General features: G+C 39.2%; 1 protein-coding gene across 2 annotated transcripts in view; it reads right to left on the bottom strand.

The window, feature by feature from the left end:
• Positions 1-15128: 15128 nt before the first annotated feature.
• LOC124253578 (hemicentin-1-like) overlaps positions 15129-27372 on the bottom strand; it is a 151136-nt gene continuing 138892 nt past the window's right edge. Inside the window, exons 11-14 of one of the 2 annotated variants that reach the window (XM_046687378.1) lie at positions 16904-16947; positions 16684-16782; positions 16397-16495; positions 15129-15677 (exon numbers count right to left, since the gene is read on the bottom strand). In XM_046687378.1, the coding sequence (XP_046543334.1) occupies positions 15643-15677; positions 16397-16495; positions 16684-16782; positions 16904-16947 (277 nt within the window). In that variant the 3' untranslated portion in view covers positions 15129-15642. The remainder of the gene's footprint in view (positions 15678-16396; positions 16496-16683; positions 16783-16903; positions 16948-27372) is intronic. The other variant, XM_046687379.1, reaches the window with a different exon arrangement.

The following is a 27372-nucleotide window of genomic DNA, read 5'->3' as shown; positions in this document are numbered from 1 at the left end:
ATTGATAAGGCAAGGATGGGTGTCATTGTGAATACAGACAGCATACAAAAGAGTGGTCGCCACTGGGTGGCTATGTATTTCAAAGGAACTAGAGCAGAACTGTTTGATAGTTTAGCAGAACCAGTTGATGCTGTATTTGATAGTTATCTAAAGTCTCATGTTAAATCTTACTTGCACAATGGTGAACGGTTACAATCTGTAGATTCAAATGTATGTGGCTTCTATTGTTTGTATTATCTCTTATGTAAATGTAAAACCAACTTGAGTTTTCATCACTTTCTTCATCAATTTGATGTAAGGAACTTTATATGGAATGACACTTATGTATCTCAATATATTTGTCACTACTTCAAATACTGTACACCTTCTTGTTTCAGTTCTCAATGATGCTATTGATGTATGTGGAAAAAAAAAACATGGAAAAAAAGTAGTTTAGATCAAAATGATGTTTTGTTGGGTATAAGAAAAATATACAAATGCAAATATCATTTACAAAAATATCCTGCATAGTGAGAAAGTAGAATAATACTAAACTGAAGTAAGTAATTACTGGCATTTCTCTCTTGCCTGCTGACGGATAAGACGTCCTTTTTCAACATGAGGAGAGCTTCTGGGGGATATATTTGGCCCTACACCCATGTTCACAAAGTTTGGCAAGAGCAAGTCAACAAAAACACGTCAGAGAAAAGCAATGGGATCGCTGAAAAGACAGGTTACATCTAACAACAAAAAAAGAAGGGCAACTGTGAAGGGCAAAAAGAAGACTGCACTGAAAATACAACCTGTGTCCAATATCATTATGAAACGGACTAAAGCTGCCTTGGAACGTAACATGACTCAAAGGTATAAAAGAATGCTTCAGACCCTCTAATCACCCACTTGTGTTACATCACTATGGAGCTTACTACCACCTGTCCAGACTGTGACAAGAGATTTACGCGAAAAGATAATTTACAAAGATATCAGAAGCAGATGCATGGATGAATTCAAGAGTTACATCCTCCTCTTCCTCAGGATAAACAACTTCCTTCTCCTCCTCCTCAGGATAAACATCTTCCTTCTCCTCCTCCTCAGGATAAACAACTTTCTCTGCCTCAGGATAAACAACTTCCTCCTCCTCCTCCTCAGGATAAACAACTTTCTCCGCCTCAGGATAAACAACTTCCTCCTACTCCTCCTCCTCTTCCTCCTCAGGAGGAGCACAAGAAGCATGAACGATTCAAATTTCTGATTCCCTCCAATGGCATCATCGTCGGACCCAGTGGATGTGGAAAGTCGGTGTTTGTCTTCAACCTATTAAGACATGGATTCATTCAACCTCTACCTGACTGTATAGTCTGGTGTTATACCGTGTGGCAACCTCTTTATGATAGCATTCTTCAAACTTTACCCCAAGTACGTTTTGTGAAAGGAATACCTTACAATATCGAAGATGAAAACTACTTTGATGCCCACAACCAGAACATGATGGTGTTGGATGATTTTCTGTCTGAAGCAAAGAACGATAAGCGGATTTCCCGTCTGTTTACTCAAACCTCCCACCACAAAAATGTTATTATCTTTTTGCTATTGCAAAACCTCTTCCCAAGAGGTAAGGAATCTCGTGACATTGCTCTAAATTCACATTATGTAACACTTTTCAATTCACCAGTGGACAGACAGCAGGTGAAGTTATTTGCCAGAAGGATATTTCCTGACAACATTAGTAGATTTATGACTCTTTATGAAAAGGCTGTTGAAACACCTTATGGACACCTCACAGTGGATCTCAAACCTAGTACAAGTGAAAAGAATAGACTCCATGTCAATCTCTTGAAAACCAACCTCAATACATCTGATCAACAGAGTGGTTTGCAACAAAAACAGGTAAAAAAGGTCTCTCCAGTATTAGACGTTCAGACAGCTTCCGACATTTGTGCTGATCACACATCCAAAGAAAGATCTCTTAGCTTTGACAACGACGCTGAAACAGCAGCCATCTCGAGTGACGACACAGGACCTTTCACCATGGCCACTGCATGTACCGACTGCGGCGTATTGATAGACAATATGCATGATCTACAGCGACATATCAAAACATGGTGTCCAGCAAACACCAGTTTGAAATCCAAGAGGAAACGTTTTTAGATATGATAGTGACGACAACAGTGAAGGCGAGGAACAACTTCCTGTACAGAAAGGAGGAGGTTCTGCTGGAAAACAATGTCGTGGGAAGCCTTCAAGCACTGACATGGAGGAGTGGCAAAATGTGGGTTTACAACGCATCTGGAATCGTGTGTACAACATCAACCATGACGTGATGAAACTCAAAAGAAAAAAGTACAGACAACAGGGTCGAACAGAAGATTGGATTGACAGAAAAATGAAACAGATATGGGGAAATGAATTGGCCAATAGCCTTAACAATGTCATAGAGTTCACTCAATACTTTAAACAGGCACCTCTATTTCAACCCAACCTAGACAGCCTGAGTGATATGGACCCTGGCACTGATCAATCTATCATCAAAAACAGGATAACCCGTTTCATGAAAACTATCATGAAAGACATTCTGACTCGTATAGATATGCCCGAAGTAGAAAGTGACAGTGAATCTGTCATGGCTGCCGATGACGATACTGATGATGATGATGAGGGTCAGCAAGAATAAAATCCTTGTCTTGCGTTACAACCCTTCAGTCGAGATTTTATCGTCCCATAATAATGACACAGAAGAATCTGTCACCAAGCTGACATAAAGGAAGGAAGAGATGTGGACTTATCCACATATTAAAAACACAACCTGCCAAGAAAACAAAACAGTTTTCTCGAAATGACACCAACAGCTCCCTATCAAAGAAACACTTGGTCCTTTACATCAGGAGAGCAGCCAAGTTGGGACCCCCAGGACACAAACATGTTTCTGTGGCATAAATGCCGCTAAACAATAGTCTTCTCTGTTTTATACTTGCTGTATCTGAGTTGTTTCATGTTTCATGTTAAGACTAAAACACAATACAAGCTTTAAAATCATTGAACCAAAAGATTGCTTTTTTTCTTGTGAAAAATTCCTTGAATCCTACACTTGTGCAGAATGACACCTTATGTTGTTAATAAAAGGTCTGTTACAATGTTTGTTTCGTTGTTTTTTAATTCATGTTTCTATGGTGTCATACACATTGTAAATATGTTTCAGCAATCCTATTGTTCAAAACAATATGATCTTGAACAGGCTGTTACTGACTGACTGAGTTTGGTTTTACGCCGCTTTTAGCAATATTCCAGCAACATCACCGCGGGGGAAACCAGAAATGGGCTTCATACATTGTACCCATGTGGGGATTCGAACCCGGGTCTTCGGCGTGACGAGCCAACGCTTTAACCACTAGGCTACCCCACCGCCCCCGAACCCCCGAATATATATATATATATTGCTGACACCAGTGTAATTGTCTTTTCACAAGACCACCCCCGCTCTGGATCGGGTGATCAAGTAGTAGCATAACCTTATATGGAAAGGTCTGCTACGCCATGTTTTGGCTGAATGAAGAGTCTAAGTTAATATAGCATTAGTGTATTAGCATCTGTCATCACGTCTAACCTTGATGTCATGCACACATTGCGTGTTTATGAGTGTTCATGCACTTTACATAACTACCGAGAGGTAACAACAAAAGTTAAAGAAGCTTTGACCAAATAAGCAGAAAAACCTAAAGTATTTACCAATGAAACTATTCCTACAATACATCCAGGTGGTGTTGTTGAACTCGAATGTTTCGTGTGAAGAAAACACAAAACGATTACAGCTTAGATAATTTCATAGTTTTGCAAAATGCTGTTCTTCGAATTCTGCTATCTACCTAAAATGCTCACAAACAGGTTGTTGACACACGGCATCTCTTTTCAATAGTGTCAAGTCGCAGCCGCTACACTAGTCAGTTGTGGCTCATGATCTATTATAACATCTCAACAATGACCACACAGTGAGCTTGTCACGTGAATACACATTCCTTTCTGTGTCAGCACTTCCCTATTTGGAAATGGCTACTACGTTTTTATACTATCCATTGTTTTGCTTTAATGAAGGCTGAGATGACTGAATGTATCAGTGCATGAGAACAATACACCCAACCATGACTTGGCTGACTTGTTACGTCATGCATATCTTTAGCTATTAATGACTGACTTACTGACTGAGTTTGGTTTTACGCCGCTTTTAGCAATATTCCAGCAACATCGCGGCGGGGGACACCAGAAATGGGCTTCACACATTGTACCCATGTGGGGATTCGAACCCGGGTCTTCGGCATGGCGAGCCAACGCTTTAACTACTAGGCTACCCCACCGCCCCTAGCTATTAATGAGTTACATACATACTAAATAACCTTCCACAGAAAACACATGAAACTAAATCTGACCTCAGTTTAATATAAAGGTTGTAGTTGATGAAGTATCAATAAAATAGTTTGTGGCACAACTATTTGAATACAATGCAATAATCAGATAATAGTGTAAAGAGGTCATATGGTATACTTTCTTATTTGTCTGCAAACAAAAAAGGTTTGCAAATCTTGATCGTGACATTTTTGATAGAATATGTGTACTGAAAATTCAAAGGAATTGTAAGTCATGATATAGTGTAATATAAATCGTGACATTTTCGGAATAGCGTCTACCATTAAACATTCAAAATAAAGTGGTAAGACATTGAAGATATACGTGATTTTATTTTATGTTGGTATAAAAATATCACAGGTACAGGTGAACGCACACATCTCTGCCTGGCGTGTGATTCAGCTGAATGATAAGCAGTTGTGTGAAACTATACCTATCCTAAAAAGCAAAGTGAAAAAAGTGTTATCAATTCAAGACCAGGAACGGTGTTTCTGCAAACCCTATGTTGTTCAGTTGAAGGTATGTAATTGAAACTTTGTACAAATTGTTAGAATTGATTGACTTATAAGTAACATTTCTCATCCATTGAGCATTTGATATTTCATTTCTTGCAGAGAATAGTCTTAATTTTTACCTGCTTGTATACTGCAGAATTATATTCATATGCAGACATGTACAATGAGCTAGAAAAGGTGAGCTGTATTTCATACATTCTGTTAACCCTTTACCTGCTGGAGTAGAGAAATACTCAGTTGACATTCAATACACATTCCGATCTCAGAGAGTTATGTTTGGTGCAGAATTCCGGAAATGACTTTGTTTTCTGGAAGCATGACCCATATCGAATTCATGTAAGTTGGCTGTGTAATGATATCTTGCAGGCTTTTGTAAATAATTAATCTTTGCCGCAGGTACCATTAACCTGCATTTTTACTAGTGAGTTTAAGCTTTTGATGGGTAGTATATCTTAGATTGAACAAATTGCGATCCGCGGGAGTGTAGCGCCAAAACACAACTTTGAGGCGAGATGACCAACTTTCGTCCCACTTTAACGTGGACGGTTGCGTTTGGGTGAATATTTTCAATTTCAGTAACTGACATTCCAGTCTGCGTGACTCACCAGGCTAAGCCTTCCATTCATATTGACATATGTTTGTACTTCTTTTCAAACTATTTGATTTAAACCCTATGTTATTTCCAAAGAAGCTATATGTACATGGTTTGAACATTGATATTACATATAAAAGGAAATAGACTGCTGCATTTCTAGGTTGGAATGTTTGATGGAATATAACGTAAGAAGTGATGCATGCTTACAAGTTAGACTAACAACTAGTCTCTAAAATGAACATATTTTACTGAAAAAAGTTCATAGTAAGTAAAAAAAAATAATAATATAAAGGAGCCCTGAGACTTTCTTCATTTTCAGAAGCTGAGAAAATATAGACTTGCCACATTTTCTAGACTTGCGTGGGCTTTCTTGGATATATTTGCTTCAGGGTCTATACGACAGACTAGCTTACAAGTGTTAACAAATAAGATGTACTACTTAATGAACATATTATTTATGGTACCAAGCACTTATTGAAAGCAGTTAGAATCAGCTATGAATTTATAGACATAAGCAACATTCCAACCATTTCAAATTTAATAGCAATGATTTCAATATATCAAATTTGCTTGGTTCCTATTCATAACATTTCAATACACATTCCAGTCAGCATGAGTAATCTCATTATATAATGATGTCATGGAATAGGTTCAAAGGACAGCTCCTGAAATTTATGGAATGTGCTCCTGAAAGCTCCTTGAGTATGTAGGAGCGCTCCTTGAAAAATGATATTGTTCTCGCTGGGATTTATGGAATGTGAATCCTGAAAACTCCGTTGGTATGTAGGATTAATCCTTAAAAAAATGCCTTCGATCTCCCCTGGAATGCTATTGATCTCCTTAGGAATGCTTTTGTTCTCCTTAGGAATGCTTTGATGTCCGAAACTGATTACTTCTATACTACTCCCGTGCCGCTGTAGATCTAGAGATTTAAGGGCTATGTTCTCGGAAACTTATACGATTTTCTCGAAAGGTTGATTCCGTTCTTAATCCTCATCATGATTTGTCATCCAGCCCATGCCACTCTGTTATTTCTGTAAATACTGTTATGCATATTTTGTCATTTATAACCTTAAATAATCATCCCCTTGGTCGTGTCTGTCGCATTAATATGCCCAAGGCAATGTCATTCTATCTTTGTGTACCCATTTGAATACACACTGTCATTTAGAAAGTGGTCAAATGTAGTATATATAGTGTTTGGGAATACACTTTCTCAGTGAAGTACAGGCTCTTAGGTTGAGTATACCCGGGATTCAAACCCCACTCTCAGGCATCTAATCGCCAGCACACAAAGTCAGCCATCCATCCCAGCATCAGCAGATTCATTACTGTGAGTTTTCAAACGTGTAACAAAAGATATTCTTAGATTCAAGAGGATTGCGCCCATGGCTCGAAATCAGAAATGTATACGTTCGTAAGAAAGGCGCTTAACCTGCGGATTAAAGGGTCGGGGTTACCTGGTGTTTGATGTGTCATGTATGAAGGATTCATTCATAGACATTACAAAACTGTATTTGAAATATGTCCTTCATCTACCAAGCTGTTTAAATGAATACCTTAGTGAACGAATATTGTTGAGCACTGCTCCGACCAGAAGTTTAGTTCTCGTATTTAGGAGGGACGATAGCGATTTACCACAACTATCTAACTGAGCGACAGGATCGATTAAACATTAAACGTCGTGTTGATTCTAATGCACGAAATTGTCCCCATTATTATCTTGGTAACTAACACATGTGGAAGTAAACTGACGAGCGTTTTATCGTGGATATATGGTAGGTCCCAAACAGGAAACTATCAGGAGGAATATGAAATATTGATCCCACGAACACAGGTCTGGTACTCTTGAATTCACCAATTTGTACTTGTGCCTGATTTTGGTTTGACGCCTTTTTTTGAAACAACAAAACTAAAGTTACTTTCAAGCGTGTGTGATTGATGTGGACACTGGAAGTAAATATTTGTAACCAATAAGCATAATCAGGAAGAATTTGTTAGCCAAAGCCGTTAGCCTGGTGTTTACTGATTAGACACAATCGATAAACCATTCACAACTTCATGATTTTTATCCAGTTTGCTTGATTATTATCTCTGAGTGAGTGAATTTTACGCTGCTGTTAGCAATATTCCAGCAATATCGTCGGCATGACTAGCGAATGGTTTAAGCACTGGGCTTCCCCCACACCTATATCTAACTGTTTTACAGATTGTTTATAATGCATTACTAGTTCTCATGGCTGTATATCTGCAATAGTGTCCATACACTATAAAAAATTACCTCATTCACCCACGATAACAGGTTGACAGCACCCCTGGTGACACAGCAGAGCAGATTTGAGCGAGTGAACAAGTTCCGTTTAAAGCCCTTTGGAACAATATTTCTGTTATTTCACAGCCTGTTGGTTTGATGAGGGAGGAAACTCTTAAGAGAAGCATGTGTATGGTGCGTGGATTCGCACACACGATGACCGTTTTCTGGTGCGTTTTGGAGACGTAGCCCCACACAGCAAATTGTCTTAACAACTGGTTCAGAGATCGATTCGAATGGTTGTCGGGGGCTAGAATAAATATATTATATAGGTGCAATGACTTTATGGATGGTTTACAAGAAAAAGATCTCAGCAAACAAGACATGTATAGCATGAAGCAACGATAAAAGATTTGTTTGAATTTTGAGAAAAAAGCAACCTGACAGCTCCACCATTTGAAGTGACAAAAGACCACTGGAGTGTGAAAAGAAGTATATCAGTTCACTCACTACACATGCGCACCAATAATCGAAAAGGGCACCAACGTGTAAGTTTCCTAACCTTGTAACTGCAATACTTTTAGTGTCATTTATCAAGTGATAAAAACTTTAACAGGTTATTTTATATGAAGCCATAGACGTTTTAGTGTAGTTTATTTTGAAGGTGTCTTCTCAGTTATTATTGTGTGTACTGTTGAGGTGTTACTGTGCGCCTTGTATCAGCACCTGTAACAACATCAGCCACCCACAGACCTTGAGCTGGACGTCCCGATCCACAACTTCCCATCAGTTGATCATAGATACGTTGAAACATTGTACAGGTGGAATACTCGATATCACTGCAACGCATGGGGTAGACACTGGAACATCTGTCGGTTCCTTTAGTTGCCATGATGACAAGCATACTCTTTTATATCATATTGATGACTTCGTTTTGGCCCCGAGATGCATGCTGGCATCAACAGTGAGCAGTTGGCAACTACTGGTTTACTTTTCGAATACGTTGAGGTTTCACTGTCTTTGAGGGTGAACAGTTTATCTAAATGTGATTTTGCAAACATCTGGTGGCAGCACAGATTTTCAGTGACTCACCCATAACTGTTTTCATCAAACCCATCATTTCGGCAGATGGTCGTCACCAGTTGGTCGGGCGTTTACGTTGTATATTTATAGGATTGTTTTGTGTGATATTTTGACATGAAAGACACAGTTCATATAGTTCCCTTTAGGTGTTCTTCAAGCCAAGAATGACACGAGTTACTACACTCAGCGATTGAAGAAAGCTTGGGAAATGCTTGTCCCAATTCAGCGAACGTCAGTGGCTGATTCTGGGCTTGACGTAATCGACACTTCGTTTCTTTCCAAATGAGCTCAATATCGGAGAGGTCCGGAGAAACAGCTGGCCAGGGGAGTACCGGAATGATCTGTTCACAGGAAATTTGTCTGTTTTCTGAGTTTCAGTTTGAAATCTGAGTTTCATGTGGAAGGGCATTATCTTGCTGAAGCGAGAAGTTACGACTCTGTTCTTCAATGAACGCCTACACATGAGGCCCAACGATACCATCCCTATATCGCAGACCTGTCAGATTGCCAATGGCTATGACAAGTTGTGTCAAACCATGAAATGTGATGATCCCCCATGCCATAACGCTGTCGCCACCGAGATTGAACATACCGTTCACCTCGCCGTCTGTACACCCTTGCCCTGCCATCTGAGCTGTCCAGATGAAATCTCCACTCGTCTGTGAACAAAACACAATCCCAGTATTGTGTCCTGCACCGTAAAAATACTGTCTGAACAAGGCAAGACGTGCCTGTCGGTGGCTTTTGAGCAAAACTGGACGTATTGCATTCCGCCGGGGCCAAATTTTGTCCTCCCTCAGTCGGTTCCGTACAGACCTCGAACTGATGGGATGCAAGCCAAGAATGGTCTGCCGATAATGGTTGTCTTACGTTACGCGTAGACGGCCGGTCCTAGGCATATCTTTCGTGTTCCCATTATGACGTACGCTAAGTTTAGGTTGAAATTAACGTGTTTTCCAGAACATTCAGAAGCTAGAGAATACTCAACTCAATATCATGTGTGTGAACTTCAGTAATCAAAAAGCATGCAAAAAGCGAGATATGTATTGTGCACAAGCCACGCGCGATACGGGACATGAAATTTGTATGCAAAGAGTGATTTGCTACATGTTTATTTAGGGTTATTTTAGGGTTATTTTTTATACTTTTCAAAAAACGTTATTTTATGCAATTTTATGTTATGCACACTTGTCAGCTACTTTCTTCCGTTAGTAGAATATGTGCATACTGTATAAATATCAGGAAAATGTGCACTTATATGTTTTACACCATGGGTAATACATACATACTTGCATGCAAATCGTGTTCTGGAAAATGCGCTCCAAGTAAATACTCCCACGATGAATATCCAAAGAGGGTTGTTTCTAACAGACACATGAGGAATTATTTAAGGGGCTGTCTGAAACCCGGTCAGGGAAAAGCCGGGTTATTTTAGTAACATATGGGTCTCCGGACATGGACCCTCATAAAGCTACAATCCTTATTAACAGTAACTACCAAGGAAGTACGACAGCTGCACAAATCTTGAAAGACGTTTCGCCCATTATATTTAATGGAATTCTACTGCTATTGCTTTCGTAGATAATGAGACAACATTTGACCGGATATGACGCAACGGCCTCTTGATGAAATTGTATAAACTGTTGAGATACTCCTTCCAAAGCAAAATACTGTGTTAAATTCAGTGGCTATTGGGTGCGTGCCAAGGTCGAGGACTTTCACTTGGTATGTTCTGCGTGTATAATGACTCTTTTCTTCACTTATCAAATGATTTGAAATGTGTACTCATAATTGCAATTAAACTTGTTTCAACTTCCCTTTTAACCAATGACTCAACTGTAGCAAGTCATACGCTAACGTGTCTTCAGCACTGGATGTTGTCCAAACCTATGGGAACTTTCACATAATGCAAACATATTTTAAGAGGAGGTAATTGACTTGGCAATAGTTGTGTGCTCACGATGAATTACAATGCCCTACATAAGCTATCATAATGATAAAATATTTCCATTTATGCAGAATGTTACACATATACTACAAAAATAAACCGGAAGGTAAGAGGAATCAGATGATTTCTCGGGAGTCCATGATCAATATGTTGGTGTTTGGATATGGCGGCTGGTGATCATTTCCAGAATACACTGTGGTTGTGAACTATGGCCTGTCCTGAAACCAACGGTGATATATACTCTCCCAAAAAAGAAACGCATCATGAAAAAAGCAATTTCATGTAGCAATGAATTAAAACGTGATTCATTTTACAAAAGGTTTTGCTCTGTTTATGAGTCCTATGGTGTTAATGTTTTGAAACATCACAACAAAACGCACCATCCGTAAAATACCTGTATTTAACAGCATGATTTTCAATTTCGGCGTGTAGTCTCACAGGATACACAATTCACATGCAATGCACGTGAATGTTGGGGATCAGATAGTCTCAATGATGGGTATAAAAGGTTGATCGCTGTCTGTCGATTATTCACTGTATTTGGAATATTGTTGACGAACGCAAAATGCCACGTCTAAGTCAAGCCAACCGTCATAACGCCATTGGTTTGCTTGAAGCTGGCCAGTCTCAACGTGCAGTTGCCCGACGCATGAATGTTCACCAAAGTACCATTTCCCGGCTCTGGGAGAGATATTGCCGGCAGAATGCTCTAGCAGATGCCCCTCGTAGTGGGCGATTTCGAGCGACCACTGCAGCGCAGGATCGCTACATCCGGGTACGTCACCTGCGTCATCGAACAGCTACGGCGACCAGTACCGCTCGACAAATACCCGGATTGAGGAGGCTTTCTGCACAGACCGTCAGGAACAGGTTGAGAGAGGCTGGTTTACGTGCCAGAAGACCTTATTTTGGCCCTGTGCTTCGACAACAACATCGTCGACATCGAGTTCAATCGTGCACCAACGTTCAGGCCTGAAACCTACCGAATTGGCGTAGAATCTGGTTCAGTGATGAATGACGATTTCTATTGGAACGACGTGATGGAAGAATGCGGGTGTACAGGCGTCGACGTGAACGTTTCGCCGACGTGTGCGTTCCCCAGGTGGACAGATTCGGTGGGGAGCGATCACCTGCCGTAGGAGAAGCAATTTGGTGATGATCCAGGGCAACCTGACAGCTCAACGGTACCGTGACGAAATCCTACGCCCACACCTCCTTCCAATCATTGATCGCCAGAGGGAGTTGCTTCAACAGGACAATGCCAGGCCCCACACCACGTCACACTAGAGACTTCCTCCAGAACCAAAACATCAATGTGCTCCCCTGGCCCTCAAGATCACCGGACTTAAACCCGATCGAACATCTGTGGGATGCCCTGGACAGACGGCTGCGACGCCGTTACCCTCACCCCAAGACACTTCAGCAACTCGCACAGGCACTACAGGCACAGTGGGCTGCGATTGGGCAAAACGAGATTCTGAGACTTATTCGTTCGATGCCGAGGCGATGCCGTGCAGTTCTGGATGCCCAAGGTGGTCACACGAGGTATTGTCTTCAGCGCGACCACACGTCTCCATGTGACACTCAAACTGAGTTTCCTAGAGTTGGTGCCAAAGACGGATAATTCTGCATTCCCAGTTTGCAATTTCGCTACATTTCATTGACTCATAAAGCCTTCAAGATGTTTCAAAATAATCATAAAAATACAGTTGAAATTCCTATATGCGTTTCTTTTTTGGGAGAGTATATAAACAAGCATAGACGATCGGTCTATGGAACAAATAAGCTGCTACTGACAACGCCATATTATTATATCTAAAGAAATTTTATAGCCTCGAATACCACTGGAGGAAAAGCAGATAAATCATTTATGCTCCATGACATGAGAGGTAGTTCTGCGGTATTATTTTGCATACTTGTGTTGTGTTCAATTATGTCAATAAACATTGTGTTCCATAACATTTCATGGTATTGACATCAAACCACAATGTAAACTAGCTTTGTTTATTTGGTTCCTTTATATCATAGGTGGAAATATAGTACAACCAGAAATTATTGAGAATGTAAAGAGTAATTATTTTTATTTTTTTCACCCATTACTCACATATTAAATGTGAATATTAGCAGAACATAACTCCAGATTCAAAGACAGGTGAACAGTAAGTATTTTGTCATGTCACCATGGGCAGCAATGTAGGCTTCAATGCGGCGGGGCATACTACTGATCAAAGAAGTTAGAAAGTCGTGGTCCATACTGTCCCAATATCGGACCACCTCTTCTTTCATTTCAGCAATATTTGTATGATTGTTCTTATTGATCCTTTCCTTTATTAGTCCCCAAACATTTTCTATTGGATTTAGGTCAGGGCTATAGCTTGGCCAATCTAATAATGTCATATTTTGGGTCCGAAACCAGGCCTGTGAATGCTTTAAACGATGCTTTGGGTCGCTGTCCTGCTGGAAAATCCAAATATTTCCATAGAACACGTGAGAAGATGGACGTAAATGTCCCTCGAGAATATCTGTGTACCGCTCACTGTTCATATTCCCTTCAAATACACAGAGGGACGTTGCCCCTAACACAGATATGCCGCCCACACGCTAAAGTTCGGAATGTACTTTGGGCGCTGATACAAAGGTTTTTCAGTTTGTTTGGTCCAGAATTTCAGTGTATTAGGAAACAGCCACACAAAACTTTTGAGAAAATCACATTGTCCCAGTTAAAATGTATATGCTGTAAGCACCAGTTCAACCTTCGCTCCTTTTGTTCAGATTTCATGATCGGTGATGGAATTCCTCGACTTGTCTGCCAACCAGTTGCATGCAGCTCAGTTCTAATTGTCTCCTTACAGACTGCCACAGTTCCTCTATCAATCATATCCAGCCTTAAGTTTTCTAAACTCCTTCGTTTGTTTTTTAGAAACAAGAATACCAAGCCCCCTCCTGTCATCGATTCAATTTTCTTGGCCTACCTGCGCCTCCCTGGGGCTCAATGCCATATCCATTTGCAATATTTTTCAAAACACGATAAACAGTGGACAAATAGATGCTTGTTCTACTTGAAATCACTTCAGCTGATCTGATGTCCTTGTTATAATACTCTAAAATCAACTTCCTTCTCTAAATCATCCATACTGAGGATCACTGAAAATGTTGTCTGCTAGCAAGTAAACAAAGGTGGATAACTCTTCACAAACTAATGAAAAAAGGATTAACGGAGTTGTCTCTCTTGAATGATTGTTTATACTAGAAATCCAATTAAACATATTCCTAAAATTCTCAATAATTTCTGGTCATACTGTATATACTGGAAACACTAATTGTTCAGAGGGATCCACACATCACCTTCACATCTCCAGCACAACCAAGAAGCTGGAGGAACCCGAATCTAAACAATGAACCAGCAGCATAGTTCTTGCTCAGGCACATTTCTGTTAGTTTGGACTTCCTTGCCAAGCACAACATTGTGACCTAGACGGAAATACATTAGACAGAACAATCGCTTCAGGGGTGGCTCAGTAATGGTATCTGGTGGGACCGGTGTGACTGGCAGAATACCTTTACGTTATTCACGGACGTGTAACTGGACAGTACTACCGTAACAACACCATGGAGGCAGAAGTGGTGCATTTTGCGCACCGACATGTACGTCGATTTTTCACTAGGATAGCAACGCAAGAGCACCCAGGATTCATATTGTTACACCCAGGGTTCGTATTCACTACCTCAAAACAAAACATACCCACCTTACCATGGCCAGCACTTAACATGTCTGGGATATCCTTGGACGGCATACATCGTCGTCCAAAACTACTGACCACTCGGCGAACTCGGTTCTGCCCCACAAAGATTGGGAACGAATGAACCACGTTGACATTGGACGTTTGATTAGTTTGAGTATCTGGGTTTGTCTCGAGAATAGATTAGGATTGACGCGACATTAATTAGTTACATTTTGTATGGTAAATAACGGTGACAAACGGGCGCTTTGTAATAATATTATGGTGATCTGAAAATCCCAGTCAGTCAGATGTCCTTGTTACATTACTAAAGTATTTATCTCAGTAAGGATATAAACTACCAATAGTTGAGACACCTTTATTAGTGAATATCGCTTACGTGTCTTAATAGTATAGTACATCGTTGTAGTTTATGAATATTCCTAAAGCATGGCTACTTTCAACTCAACTATTGTTCCGCTCCTCAAGCGACTGCAGAAACGACCACAATTCACATTGACGTGTTAGTTGTGCCTAAAGCTGACACTGGGGTTGTGCGACTAAGAACTTGAAAGTGCAATAATACAGTTTCTGGCACGGTCTACTAACTGTAATATAGGTGAGGTCATAAAACAGATGGATCTTCTCTTCTAATCAAGTTTATTCATACAAACAAAATGTCAACATTTTCAGACTTCTGCCATAAACGTTTCCCCCTATATACATTAAACAAATACATAGATAAGTTCTGACTTTGAATATAGAGGCAATGCACATATTAAATATTTGCGTACTTGTGATTTTCATATATAGTCAATGCACATCATCATTTGTTCATACCAGTTGTACATACATAAAAGTAACCAAGGAACGTTAAGAATGAATACAATGTTCATTTACGCATGTTTAGGTTATAGAGCAAGACACTCATTTAAAGTGTGTACTGTCAGATAGTCCCATCAAAAGTAACTAATATAAACATTTAGTTGTTTCATTGGCTCTTTAACCGATGCCTGTACACGACGTTCATGAACAGGTCAGGTTTCAGCAAACCAGCACGTTCCAACCTGCTGGTGAAGATTGCAGAGGTTGAGACACAGCTGAGTTGGTGTGTAACCTTCAAAGTCACCCATTATGATGTCAGAGATAATGATGATTCAGTCATTGATTCCGGTGTTCACATAGGGCGAATCTGAAACAGAAATTTGACAATATTCATACATAACACTTGCCCCCAGTATGGTAATATCCAATGCATAAATAATTATTTAGTAGAATGTTTAATTTTGAGTCAGACAAACGAGCGACAGATAGGTCTTTGTCATGCTGTGATGGCTAACAATGTATTATCTTACCCTCATGTAAAATACGTTAATTTCATTGTTCAATGACGCTTTAACAAGTTTCCGTGTCACCCCTCCTAGGAGGGTGACAACTGGAAAAAAATATTACCTACTGTCACGGTAACTGCCAAACTCTCCGCCTAGAATCTGCATCACTTGTCAGAATATGTTTCACTGATGTTTAAAATCCAGTCTAGAGGCAGACGCCATTTTATTTACATGTCATATAGTCGGTACCAATCCTTCAAATAACATAAAATGATAGTTTGTACATTTACCATGGCGGTAAGATAAATTTATATGTTGTATGCTTCTCCCTCGGGTAATACGGTCTGACGTACGCCTCTTTGTAGCAGTGTTGGCCTGCCGGTTCGGGTAATACTGCTACAAAGATGTGTACATCAGACCGTATTACCCGAGGGAGAAGCATACACAATACATTGTAACTGCTTAATGGAACGTGGAGCTGGTGATGGAGGGTATCTATTCTTTGATGTATTCCTGCTTCAATATTTTCATGCTATGCATTGTATTATATTGCTCTCGTTAAGTTCCACATCAGTCATACCTTTGTCTTTGATATCAGCATTCACATACATGGCAGGCTTGTCGTGTTCATAACCATGTCTTGAGGTCTGGTTGATATCTTCATAGGTGTTGACGGTTTCTGAAAATAATTACCACTTGCGTAAAGTAACTTCGTGGTGGCTGAGAATCCATTAGTGCAAATTTAATGATTTCAAGTGTATGAAAGAATGATACTTTATGTATGAGTTATTTAATGGTATAGTCAAAATCATAACAGTCCACATCCAGTTTAGGGATCCAGGGATGTATAAACGTTCGGCTGGATACCTTTAGAAGTACGGAATCCTGTATTTTCATAATTCTTCAGTTCTGTGTAAGTTTGTTTGTCATCCGCTCTCTCTTGCAGGCCAGAGTACAGGTTAATATCTACATTGAAGAAAAACAGACAAGTGCAGACATGAATTAGACATTATTTAACAAAAGTGTTGCAATACATCGCACCCTTTTCATTTTATCATATATACATGTACTTTGAATATTGACGTACCCTGGAAATGCACTTGTTCTCCTGTATTTTCGGGGATCTGTGACCTGCAGCAGAGCAACATGGAATTCACACATACATGTTGTACACAGGGGGTTTGAGGGGTTTTTTTAACTGGTGACCTACTTAATTTGATGAATGTGAGTTTTTAATTCCTCTCACGTGACCTCATACGTGGGTTGTTAGGTGACCTAATGGAAAAATCCCTTTCTTATCAGTTCATGACTCTCATGAATGGTACACATGTTAAAACCGAACCATCATAATATGGCCTCATTTTCGGTATAAAAATCATCTTGTTTTTCACACAACTTCACTTGCACTACTTCTGTCATGATGGACTCCTCGGATATGAACACCCTTCGACATAATCAGTGTGGTCTTCTGAAAGCTATAGACAATGTGAAACCTGTGGTCAACTTACTTGAACAATGGGGCATCCTGAATCAGAGCTTACATATTGGTAAGTCCTATTCTTCACCTAAATAAATAAGTAACTAGTAGATATACGCATTCTGTGTGTTTTCCACGAATTTTCATAATTTAACAGCATGCATTGCATTCTTTGTAGGGAAATCAAGACACTAAACTAGACCGCGCCAAGATGTTGACCCTGCGCTTTTGAATAATTTGTACAAGCCCTCCTATACAGTAGGAATGAATCAGCCAGACTCCTGGGACGGAGGGATGATGATGATAAGAATTTGGTGACCCTTAAGGACCCTTGCTGTCATCTGGGTTGAGTTGAGTTGAGTTGGGTTTTACGTCACATCGGCATTATTCCAGCCATATAGTGACGAGAACAAGTTTGCATTAATAAACATTGTAAGTACATACTCGGAATGAGTTTTATTTCAAAAACATATATTCATTACATTGTCATTTAAAAGCAGAAAAAGTCATAGCACTAAATTTAATTGCAGGCAATTTGTTAGTCACATTACACAGTTACAATTTATGATACAGATCAACTTCCTCAGGTAGTTCACTATCAGATGAGCGCTCACGCGGGAGAACAGATCTTTCAGATTTGTTGCATCATAGAAGTGCCTCCTGTAGCTTTTACACCGGGAGGAGAAAGGGAGTGGTAGGAGCTGTACCGATGGATGTCAGATTTATCAGTCCTTTTTAGGTAGGTTTCTTGGAGATGATTTGAAGTCTTGAATCAATAACTGTAATTCGTTATAATTATTCTTAAGTCCTCTGCAATTCCATTGAATCATGTTTTGTGGATTCATGGTGCTTCCACTGGTGACATGTCAGGTGAACGTGAGAAAGCGTTTGATGAACTCCTATTGGTGTCAGGTGGAGATGGAATGACCTCCATATCCAGAGGGCCAAAGGAGTTATGGACCTCGACGGGGACCTCTGAAGGAGAGGTGGCCTTTGGTTTTGTGTTTGGCATTTGCTCAACCTGCTTTACTCTCTGTAGCTTCTTTCCTTCCCTTTTTTCGCGCGCAGTTTCTGTTTCTGGTTTGGGCATTTGTTCTGATGTTTGTGATTCAGAAGTTTTGACTTTTGGCGTTGGAGATGGAGTGGCTGAGATGGGCTGAGTTGTGTTGAGTTGAGTTGGCTGAGAAGACATGACCCAAGTCAGATTGGTCTGACAAGAGATAGTTGCAGTAGTGATGGAAGGACGGGGAGACAGCAGTAGAGAAGGTGATGGTTGAAGGGGCTACAGTTAAAGTTGCAACCCTCTTCTTAGCTTCATGAAAGGAGATATTTTCTTTGTGCTTGATCTTTATGATCTCTGATTCGCGTTGCCACATGGGACAAGATTTTGAGGAGGCCATATGGTTACCACCGCAGTTTGCACACTTCACTTCCATAGTACAGTCATTGCTCTCATGCTTGTCACCACGGCAGTAACAAACAGCAGAAGAACGACAGGACTTGGATCCATGTCCAAACTTTTGGCAGTTGTAGCACCGGAGTGGATTAGGTACATACACCTTCACACCAATGCTGATCTTATATTGCAGCGGATCGGCAAGCTTCAAAGACCAGGGATAAGGGGGGTGTTATACTCCAGCGAATTTGACATGAAATGCTGTAGCTGTCTACCAGATTTAAGGTCAGGATGGTTCTGTCCATGTCATTCAATTGGAGACGTACAGAAATCGGAGGTCAGCATCACCAGATTGGCCCATGAGCCACCGCCTTCTGTGCATGGGTCTGCGAGGCTAGTTTGTTTTGGTGGAATATTAGTTAACATTTTGAACCTGGTCAAAAGTGTTATGTAATACCAAATTTTGTATAAAAATTCCATGCACAGGGCAAGGCGTGACCAGCCGATTGGTAGAATCGGGCCTATTCTGAACATCCCACTAGTGAGAGCTTCCCAGGACACTGGTAAACCAAATAACTAAGGTTTCAAATTTATTGATCTGTGTGAAAAGTTATAACTTATTAATATGTAATGGCAGATTAGGCATGGATAGAAACATTGGTAAAACCACGTCAGTATAGTTGATCATGTAATACCAGCGGTATTACCCCTTATTTACAATTTCCAAGTTGGTGATTTCTGTCCTATGTTGTCTGAAGTACACAAGCCAATCTCATTCAACCGTATTTCCCCAAATTTGAATAATACAGGTGAAGAAGAAAATAAGAACTATACTTGCAGTAACACACAGTTATCCTACTCTAAGCCAGATAAATTTGATGAGTGTTAAGCTGAACAATTCAATGATAACATTCCAGCTGATCTTGTACATTTTTTTTTACCCAGAAAGCAAGGTCACTAAGAGGTCAAGATAACCCTGTTGAAGATGTGAATGAGCTTGCCGAAGACATTACGCTCGTGCTGATCGGATCTGCACGAGAAACATTTGGAAGCGTCCCATATAAGGTTAACCCTACTACATGTGCAACTAGTAAAGCTAACCCTTCCCGTAATTAATCTTGGTTTGGATATGAATGTAAAAAGAAAAGAAAAGACTTTTTTAGACTAAAAGAAAATATAACAAAAACAAGAGTAAATTGAATAAATCCCTCCTGCATAAAGCAAGTAAGAAGTACAAGAAAGTGATGAATAAATACATTAAGAAAAAGAATAACTATGTAAGACAGAAGTTGTGTGAAACATGTCGCACATCTCCGAGACGTTTCTGAATGGTAGAGCAAATATTACGAACTATCCTATATCACTGGAGTATCTCCATGACTTTTTCAAGCATGTAAATAAGTCAGTTATTAATGAAGATATAGAGCCAGATATTGACTTAGATCACCCGGACTATGATGACAGTATACTTAATAACGAAATATCACTAGCTGAAATTATAGCAGCAATACAAAAACTCAAGAGAAACAAAGCTCCTGAATTAGATATTATTCAAAATGAACACTTGACTTCAACCTCGTCAAATCTAATGAATTTTTATACAGAATATTTTAATCCAGTACTAGAAAGCGGAGTATTGCCTGAATCATGGTTGAATGGTATCATTCGACCTGTTCATAAGAAAGGTTGTAATCGTATGGATCCTGCTTCTTATCGACCGATATGTATTTTAAGGTGTTTTGGTAAATTATTCACCCATTATAAACGACAGGCTCACCAAATTTTGTGACAATCACGAGATAAGTTCACATGCACAATCTGGTTTTAGAAAAAGGCTTTTCCACGACGGATAATGTTTTCATCATTCAGAATCGTATTTATAAAATGAAAGAGACTAATAATAAATTATTTTGCGCTTTTATAGACTTCTCGAAAGCTTTTGATAAAGTATGGAGATTTGGCCTTTGGTATAAATTAAGACATATTGGTGTGAAGGGAAATCTACTAAATATATAATTCATCAAAAGGATAATATTATAAGATTTTTAAAAACTCTCCTTCACTCGACAAATACTTATTGCTATCAGAAAAAATATGGAAACCGATTCTATATTTTAAAACATCTAACCATAAATTGCCAGTAGAAAGTAGGAGATGGACGAATCTCGCAAGGAATGAAAGAGTATGTAACCTTTGTAACTCGCAGTTAGCTGGGGATGAATTCCATTACATCTTAAGATGTTCATACTTTAGCCAACAACACATCACTCACCTAGAAAATAGGAAAAAAGTATCACATTTACAAGCTTTGAAATGTCTTGGAAAGATGAGGTTTCCAAGACATTTCCAATTTTGGAAATATGATATTTCCAAAAATTTACAACTTTGGAAATGTCTACAAGGGCAGATAACTGGTGGGTGATGGTAAATGATTGTTCTTTGTACGCCACAAGACCTAATCACTTGTTAATTGATTAGTGAGTCAAGGAAGTTAAGACAGCCTCTGGAAGGGGTCTACTCCCATTTGTGAGAACTCCAAATTGTGAGACTCCCAGTTATGAGACAGTGGACTAGGTAATTAACCAAGAGAACACAACATATTCCCCTATCTGATAGAATGGATTAACCCTAGCTAATTAGGGATTGACTATGTAACTGAACCTTGTGAACAGAACAGAACAGACATTTTATTCTCACATGTAATTTTATAATCACATTTAATAATCGCATATAGTGACAAACACAACATATAGTATATTAATACATATTAAAACATTGAACAAAGTCCAGTTTTGATCAATTTGGCAACTTTACAGCTAAGTGGTGAATAATCACATTTCATTAGATAAACATTATTTCAATATCAGGATGTTTACAGAAATATTGGGGAAGAAATTGATGTCTAAGGGCATTTAAAGCTGGACAGTATAATAGTGCAGTTCTTCGCAGACAGATGATGTACAATGTTAGCAGATTCTATTACATCTTTTTATGCCGTATCAGCCTTATGTTTCAATGGACAACCTGTGGTTTCAATCATGGTAAATCAATAAATTTGATGGCTTCACGTTCTTCAAACTGGGTACAGAACATTCATAAGCTCCTCTGGAGGTAACTTAATGAAACGAAAGGATAAATTAGTTAATCTTTAAAAGATAAACACTTTATGTAGGTAACATGATCATTTGAAACAGAAATAAACTTCGCTACTCAGATTTACGTGTTCACATAATGTAATAATAACTGTTTTCATTATAATTAATATAAATGTATTTATTAACCTTTGTCTGCTGTTTTCGATCGGCAAGTACCCATGTCGACCTGGCTGCTCCATATCTTTGATAATCTATTTCATTATTTCTGTATCTATCGATGTTCTTTATTAAAAACAATAAATGCTCTTTAACGAACAATGTCTTCTGTGTTAATTAACTCATTAATGAATCACGCCTCCTGTGGGTACTCTTCAACAACAGGGTTGTTCCCACGTTCATTGTAGGTGCCTAGGTGCACTCAAAAATTATTAATATGTCTCACAACTGGGAGGACACCCTGGAAGGAAACCGAAGTTCCAAGTTTCTATGCCTCTTAAAGAAGCCTCTGGAAGAAAGTTAAATCTTTGATGGGCATTTAGAAGTGGAATGCATACGAAAAGCAAGATTTATGGATGTCAATTTCTTTATTGTGACCTGATTTTCACCTGATGAAGGAGCAAGCATATGCTCCGAAACGTCGTGTTATTAACAATAAAGAAGTTGACATTAATAAATCTTGCTTTTCTTATTAATAATGTAAGTTATTTATATCTGCGATGTGATTATCGCTCTAATATACCTGAGAGACTCGTCAACAGTGTGATATGCACAGGCGGTGAAAGTTGTATTGTACTGAATTTGGTTGATTGCATATTGTTTTGTGTTAAGCTGTCAGTTTGTATGTATGTGTGAATGAGGAACCTCACATATTATGACATTGAAATCAGACTGAAATTAACATTATTCCATGGTCAATATCGCAATATTGGTGAAATGGTAGTATACGGAAGTTGGTTTCATATTTTGGATAACCCTTCTTTTATGCTGATGAAATCATTAAAAAATGAACTAATAATGCCATGCTTTTCTCCGAGTGAGGGAAGATAATTTATATAGCGATTCATATCAAATTAGATATTTCTTTTTCGTCAGAACAGAATTCACAAATTGCAGATATTTTGTTTGGGTGTGGGTGCATACACGCATTTATCTAACTTGATAGTGAGTGAGTGAGTTAAGATTTAAAGTCACATAGGCAATATTTCAGCCATATCGGGTGACTAAAACTAGTTCTAAATTTATAATACATACATATGATATATAAAACCCTGTCAATGAAGAACAGTAAAACCACTAGATTATCACAGATTGAGTTAAAACTAGCTAGTATATATCTTTAAAAGTAGTATAGATCGCCAACAACTGAAGGTAGATCACCATACTAGGGTCCATGGGGACTTACAGTGCCTTTGCTACCTGCATGGACCCTAGTTGGATTTACACCATCCCTTCAGCCGCTGGCGATTGTAGGACAAGTTTATCCGAAAGTTAAAAGAACAAATATACTACGTTTAAAAATCGGGTAAGCAAACATTGAACTTTGAAAGTTTGGGACTTACGTACCCTCTCAGGAGGACAAAAATTTTACGCTACTTCAACCCCCCTTTGAGGGTACAGCCACTAACAATCTCAGTAACTAATCTAAACTACCAATAATAAACTATGTATCTATTTACAAATCAGTTAACAAGTCTCATTTTTTTAAAAAGGCAATAATTAAATGAGAACTTATATCACTAAAAAGATCCTTCATAGTTTGTGATTTGAAATAGATATCCCTTGTGATGGAATATTCAACACAGTCAAGCAGGACATGTTTGACCATTTCTACTTGATAGTACATTTATTGATTTGAATATTGATATCAACTGTTCTCGTCACGATATGGCTGCAATATTGCCGATGTGACGTTAAGTTTTAACTCAAATCACTCTAACTTGATAGGTATTAAATATCAGGTCGTTTGTAACCATAATGCCTATATTGGTTGGAACACTTGAAGAACGAAAATAATTTCACACTTCAAAATGAACTGGAACAGTAACTTTTATCATGTTATCATATGAGCTTCAAAACATTGAATGAAATAAATGCTGTATGATGAAATGAATCAGAAAACATTATAATGGCATAAATGACGCTTTAATGACACATGTAATTGTAAAAAATATATAATCACTATGTTAGTTAACTCATGACCAGACACATCAAACTGGTACTGATAGATGTATATCTAATATGTAAAAAATCAGTATTTCTTATTACCTGAAATAGGATTACACGAATTTGGAATGAGATGATTTAATCTGAGATCAGTTTGTTAGGTAACAGTTTACTAAAGTAGAACTTTAAATCAACTTCAAAAGATTGGTCATTCACAAACTGAAGCAGATCTCACTTATACTGCAGTAAACAGTATGGGGATACATAACGAAACATACCACTTACATGATAACAACTCCCTGTTTATTGCATAGAGCGGCATTTCGGGTTATCTCCCATTGACAGACACCCATTTGACAGACAGTCGATTGACAGAGACTGAAGGTTAATTAGGGTAGCCGCATTTCGATGTACATCGTTCATGATAAACATGCTGATTCAATGTTGATAGATTCCATCATTTGGACAATGGAGTGGATTTCGACCTTGTCATACTGAAGTTGATTTACAGATATAATCTGTCAATTAGCTGTTCAATCAGCATCCAATCAGCCTGTCTACAATTTGTTGATATGACTCTCCTGTTGGCCCCATCCAACGATGTGCTACTTAAATTACCTATTGCTGTTATTTGCTGCTTGTAACTATGCATATATACTTCTTTTCACGTAGTTGTTGTAACATTTATCTTGATAACGGCATGTGAATAAACATGGAAACTCCCCTCTATACATCAACAAGAAATCGGCATCTGTAAGTCGTACTGGCGGTGTATTCTCAATGCAGGTTTTAACATTTTCTTAACAAATAAAAGTTCCTTCGTCGCGGGTGTCACAACAGAGACATATTTTATATCAATACTTTAAAAGATGAGCATGCAGATGTCGCTTCAAGCCTTTTAAGAATCGCATTAAACAGCAGGCGACTGCAGATTTGAACACTCTTCTCAAACGGTTAGGGCTCAGGACGTCGACCTTTTCTAACTAAACAATGGATTGAAATTCTAAGATTTTGGCGTAAGCTACATGTAGTTGACCAAAATATCTATGTAATTTATAATTGGTCTTTTACATTTAGAACTTCATGGAATAACAAAGTTCTTCAGTTAATCACTGCATGGAATCTTCCTGTCTCTAGTCTTTTTACTATTTCCCAATATGAATTTCAGAAAGCAAAGTTTTGTCTATTAATGTTGGATCATCAAGAATGAATTACTCAATTGTGGAACGATAGAAGCCAGCCAAATGGAAATAAACTTCATACATACCGTCAATTTAAGCATAATCTCAGTACTGAGCCATATGTAAGTTTCGATCATGGATCCACATCAACGTAGTCAACTGAGTAAACTGCGGTATGGGACCATCCCCTTACACGTAGAGTTAGGAAGGTTTGCTCGTCCCCAGGTTGCTTTAGAAGAGAGAATTTGTCACTGCTGTAATACGAACAGTGTTACAACATGCTACATTTAACAGGAATTATAAATAGTTATGTCACATCATATTACGTAATGTTACAAAATATTACCAAATTGTAAACATACATACGCATTTATACAAGTACATTATAAATTTATTAAAGATGGAAAAGAAGAGACGCTGAATCAGCAGACTGTCTAACAGTAAACATTGCATTTTGAAATTGGTGTCTCGGTTTCTTCTTCTTCGTGAGTAGTATAGGGAATGGGGGTTTTGGACCAAGTCCAACAAAAGCCTCTGCAAAGCCTTATTTCACAAATAAGGCTTTTGTCGGACCCTTGATCCAGCTACCATTACCCCTACTGCTTTTGAGTCCCCCCGGCACTCAAAGCCTTATGAAAAAGTTTGAGACGCTAGCGGGATACGAACGCCCAATGTTATCCGCGCCACTTAACCGACTGAGCTACCGGGGACTTGGCTGAAGTCTGTTGGTTTAACGGGTCTATCCTGGGATTGCATCATCCAATGCTGGGCTGCGTCTAACGTGCCGCTATACCACGTTTACCTCGATGAAACAGTTTAATGTGAATCGCCTATAATCTCTTTGGTGTTTGTAATAAAGGCTTGCCGGGCTTTTTGTACTCCCTGTTCTATGTACTTTTTTTTCTCATCCTCGCTGATAGCAGACTTACGAGACTTGGATCGAATCTCTTGTTTCATTTTGTTATATTTTGAGAGTTCAGAGAGGATTGAACGAAACTCCTCCTCTGAGATCTTACTGTCAGTGAGTGCAGTGGAAATACGCTCACTTACCGTGTTCAGCTTTGCTTCAGCCAGAACCCTGATCTCATCGTGTTTCAACGCCTTACGATGCAGTCTGCGTGATGCAAACTTAAGCGCCAACCCTAACACCCCTGCCACCCCAGCTGTTATTTCAATGCCTAGCACTACGGGGGTAGCCACGATGGTAGCTAACAACCCAACACCTGCCGCTCCTAGCCCCATGCTGGTTGCCATAAGGGCAGTATCAGCCCCATCCACGATATTGAAAGCTCTATGGTACTTCTTACACAGTGCTTTCCGCGTGTCGCGGTCTTGTTCTAGTTGCCGTTTTACATCACATAACTGTCTCTAGCGGAACCCGTCTACGGTTTCCAGGGTCTTCGCTACTTCCTCTACGACTGGGTATAGCCCCATTCTGTGTGCCTATAATATATCTGATTAAATATTTTTTAATTGATCTTCAGTTAATGACCGGTGAATGTACTTGAAGCTTATAAGCCTTAAATCTGCATGCAGGGAAATAGGTGAGAGGCTAATAGGTAACACTGAGCTCACACTAACTCCCTTGTAGTGTAAAGTGTCGCTAAAATCCTTTTGGGGATCCATCTGTATAATGAAACGGTGAAGGAGTACGTCGTCACCTCTGCGTCTTAAAGGTAGGGAATACCAGGTTATTGTCACCCCAGGTAAAAATTGTAGTTTTGTTATTTCTTGCGGGGATACATTGCGTCTGCGGAGATTGAATTCTATGATGAGTGTGAAGTTTAGTCTAGCAATCATAAGCTCTTGACGGGGATTTGGATTGGGAAACCTTAACTCCCCCTCCCAGCGTGTCTCTAACATGTTGCTCGTTTTATAATGTGTTAGCTCAGGACGTATTATATCAGACCCCGGAATGAAATCCCCAGGCAAGACACCGTTGTTCTTAATTTTAGAGATATTCCCATCTTGGTCTAACGAGATATAAGGTGAGGTGAGGGTAATGTTGAGCAACCATTTGGGTTCTGCCAGAGGCACCCGTGTATACACACGACCTCTTAAGTGTAGGACGTATAAGTCTTCCTTACCAGGATGATCGAATCCCTCCGTGTCTCCTAGGTCCCCGAGTGTGATTTTGGGTAGATGATCGGCCATTGCCACCCGCCTATACACGTTGTCTTTCAAGTGTAGGACGTATGAGCCACCTTCCTCACCAGGCTGGTCGAATCCCTCTATACCTCCTAG

The sequence above is a fragment of the Haliotis rubra genome, unplaced genomic scaffold, assembly GCF_003918875.1.
Source record: "Haliotis rubra isolate DU_JTF1 unplaced genomic scaffold, ASM391887v1 Scf545, whole genome shotgun sequence".
NCBI classification, from domain to species: Eukaryota; Metazoa; Mollusca; class Gastropoda; order Lepetellida; family Haliotidae; genus Haliotis; species Haliotis rubra.
The sequence above is the reverse complement of the archived record's forward strand: the minus strand, read 5'-3'. Positions and strand labels throughout refer to the sequence as shown.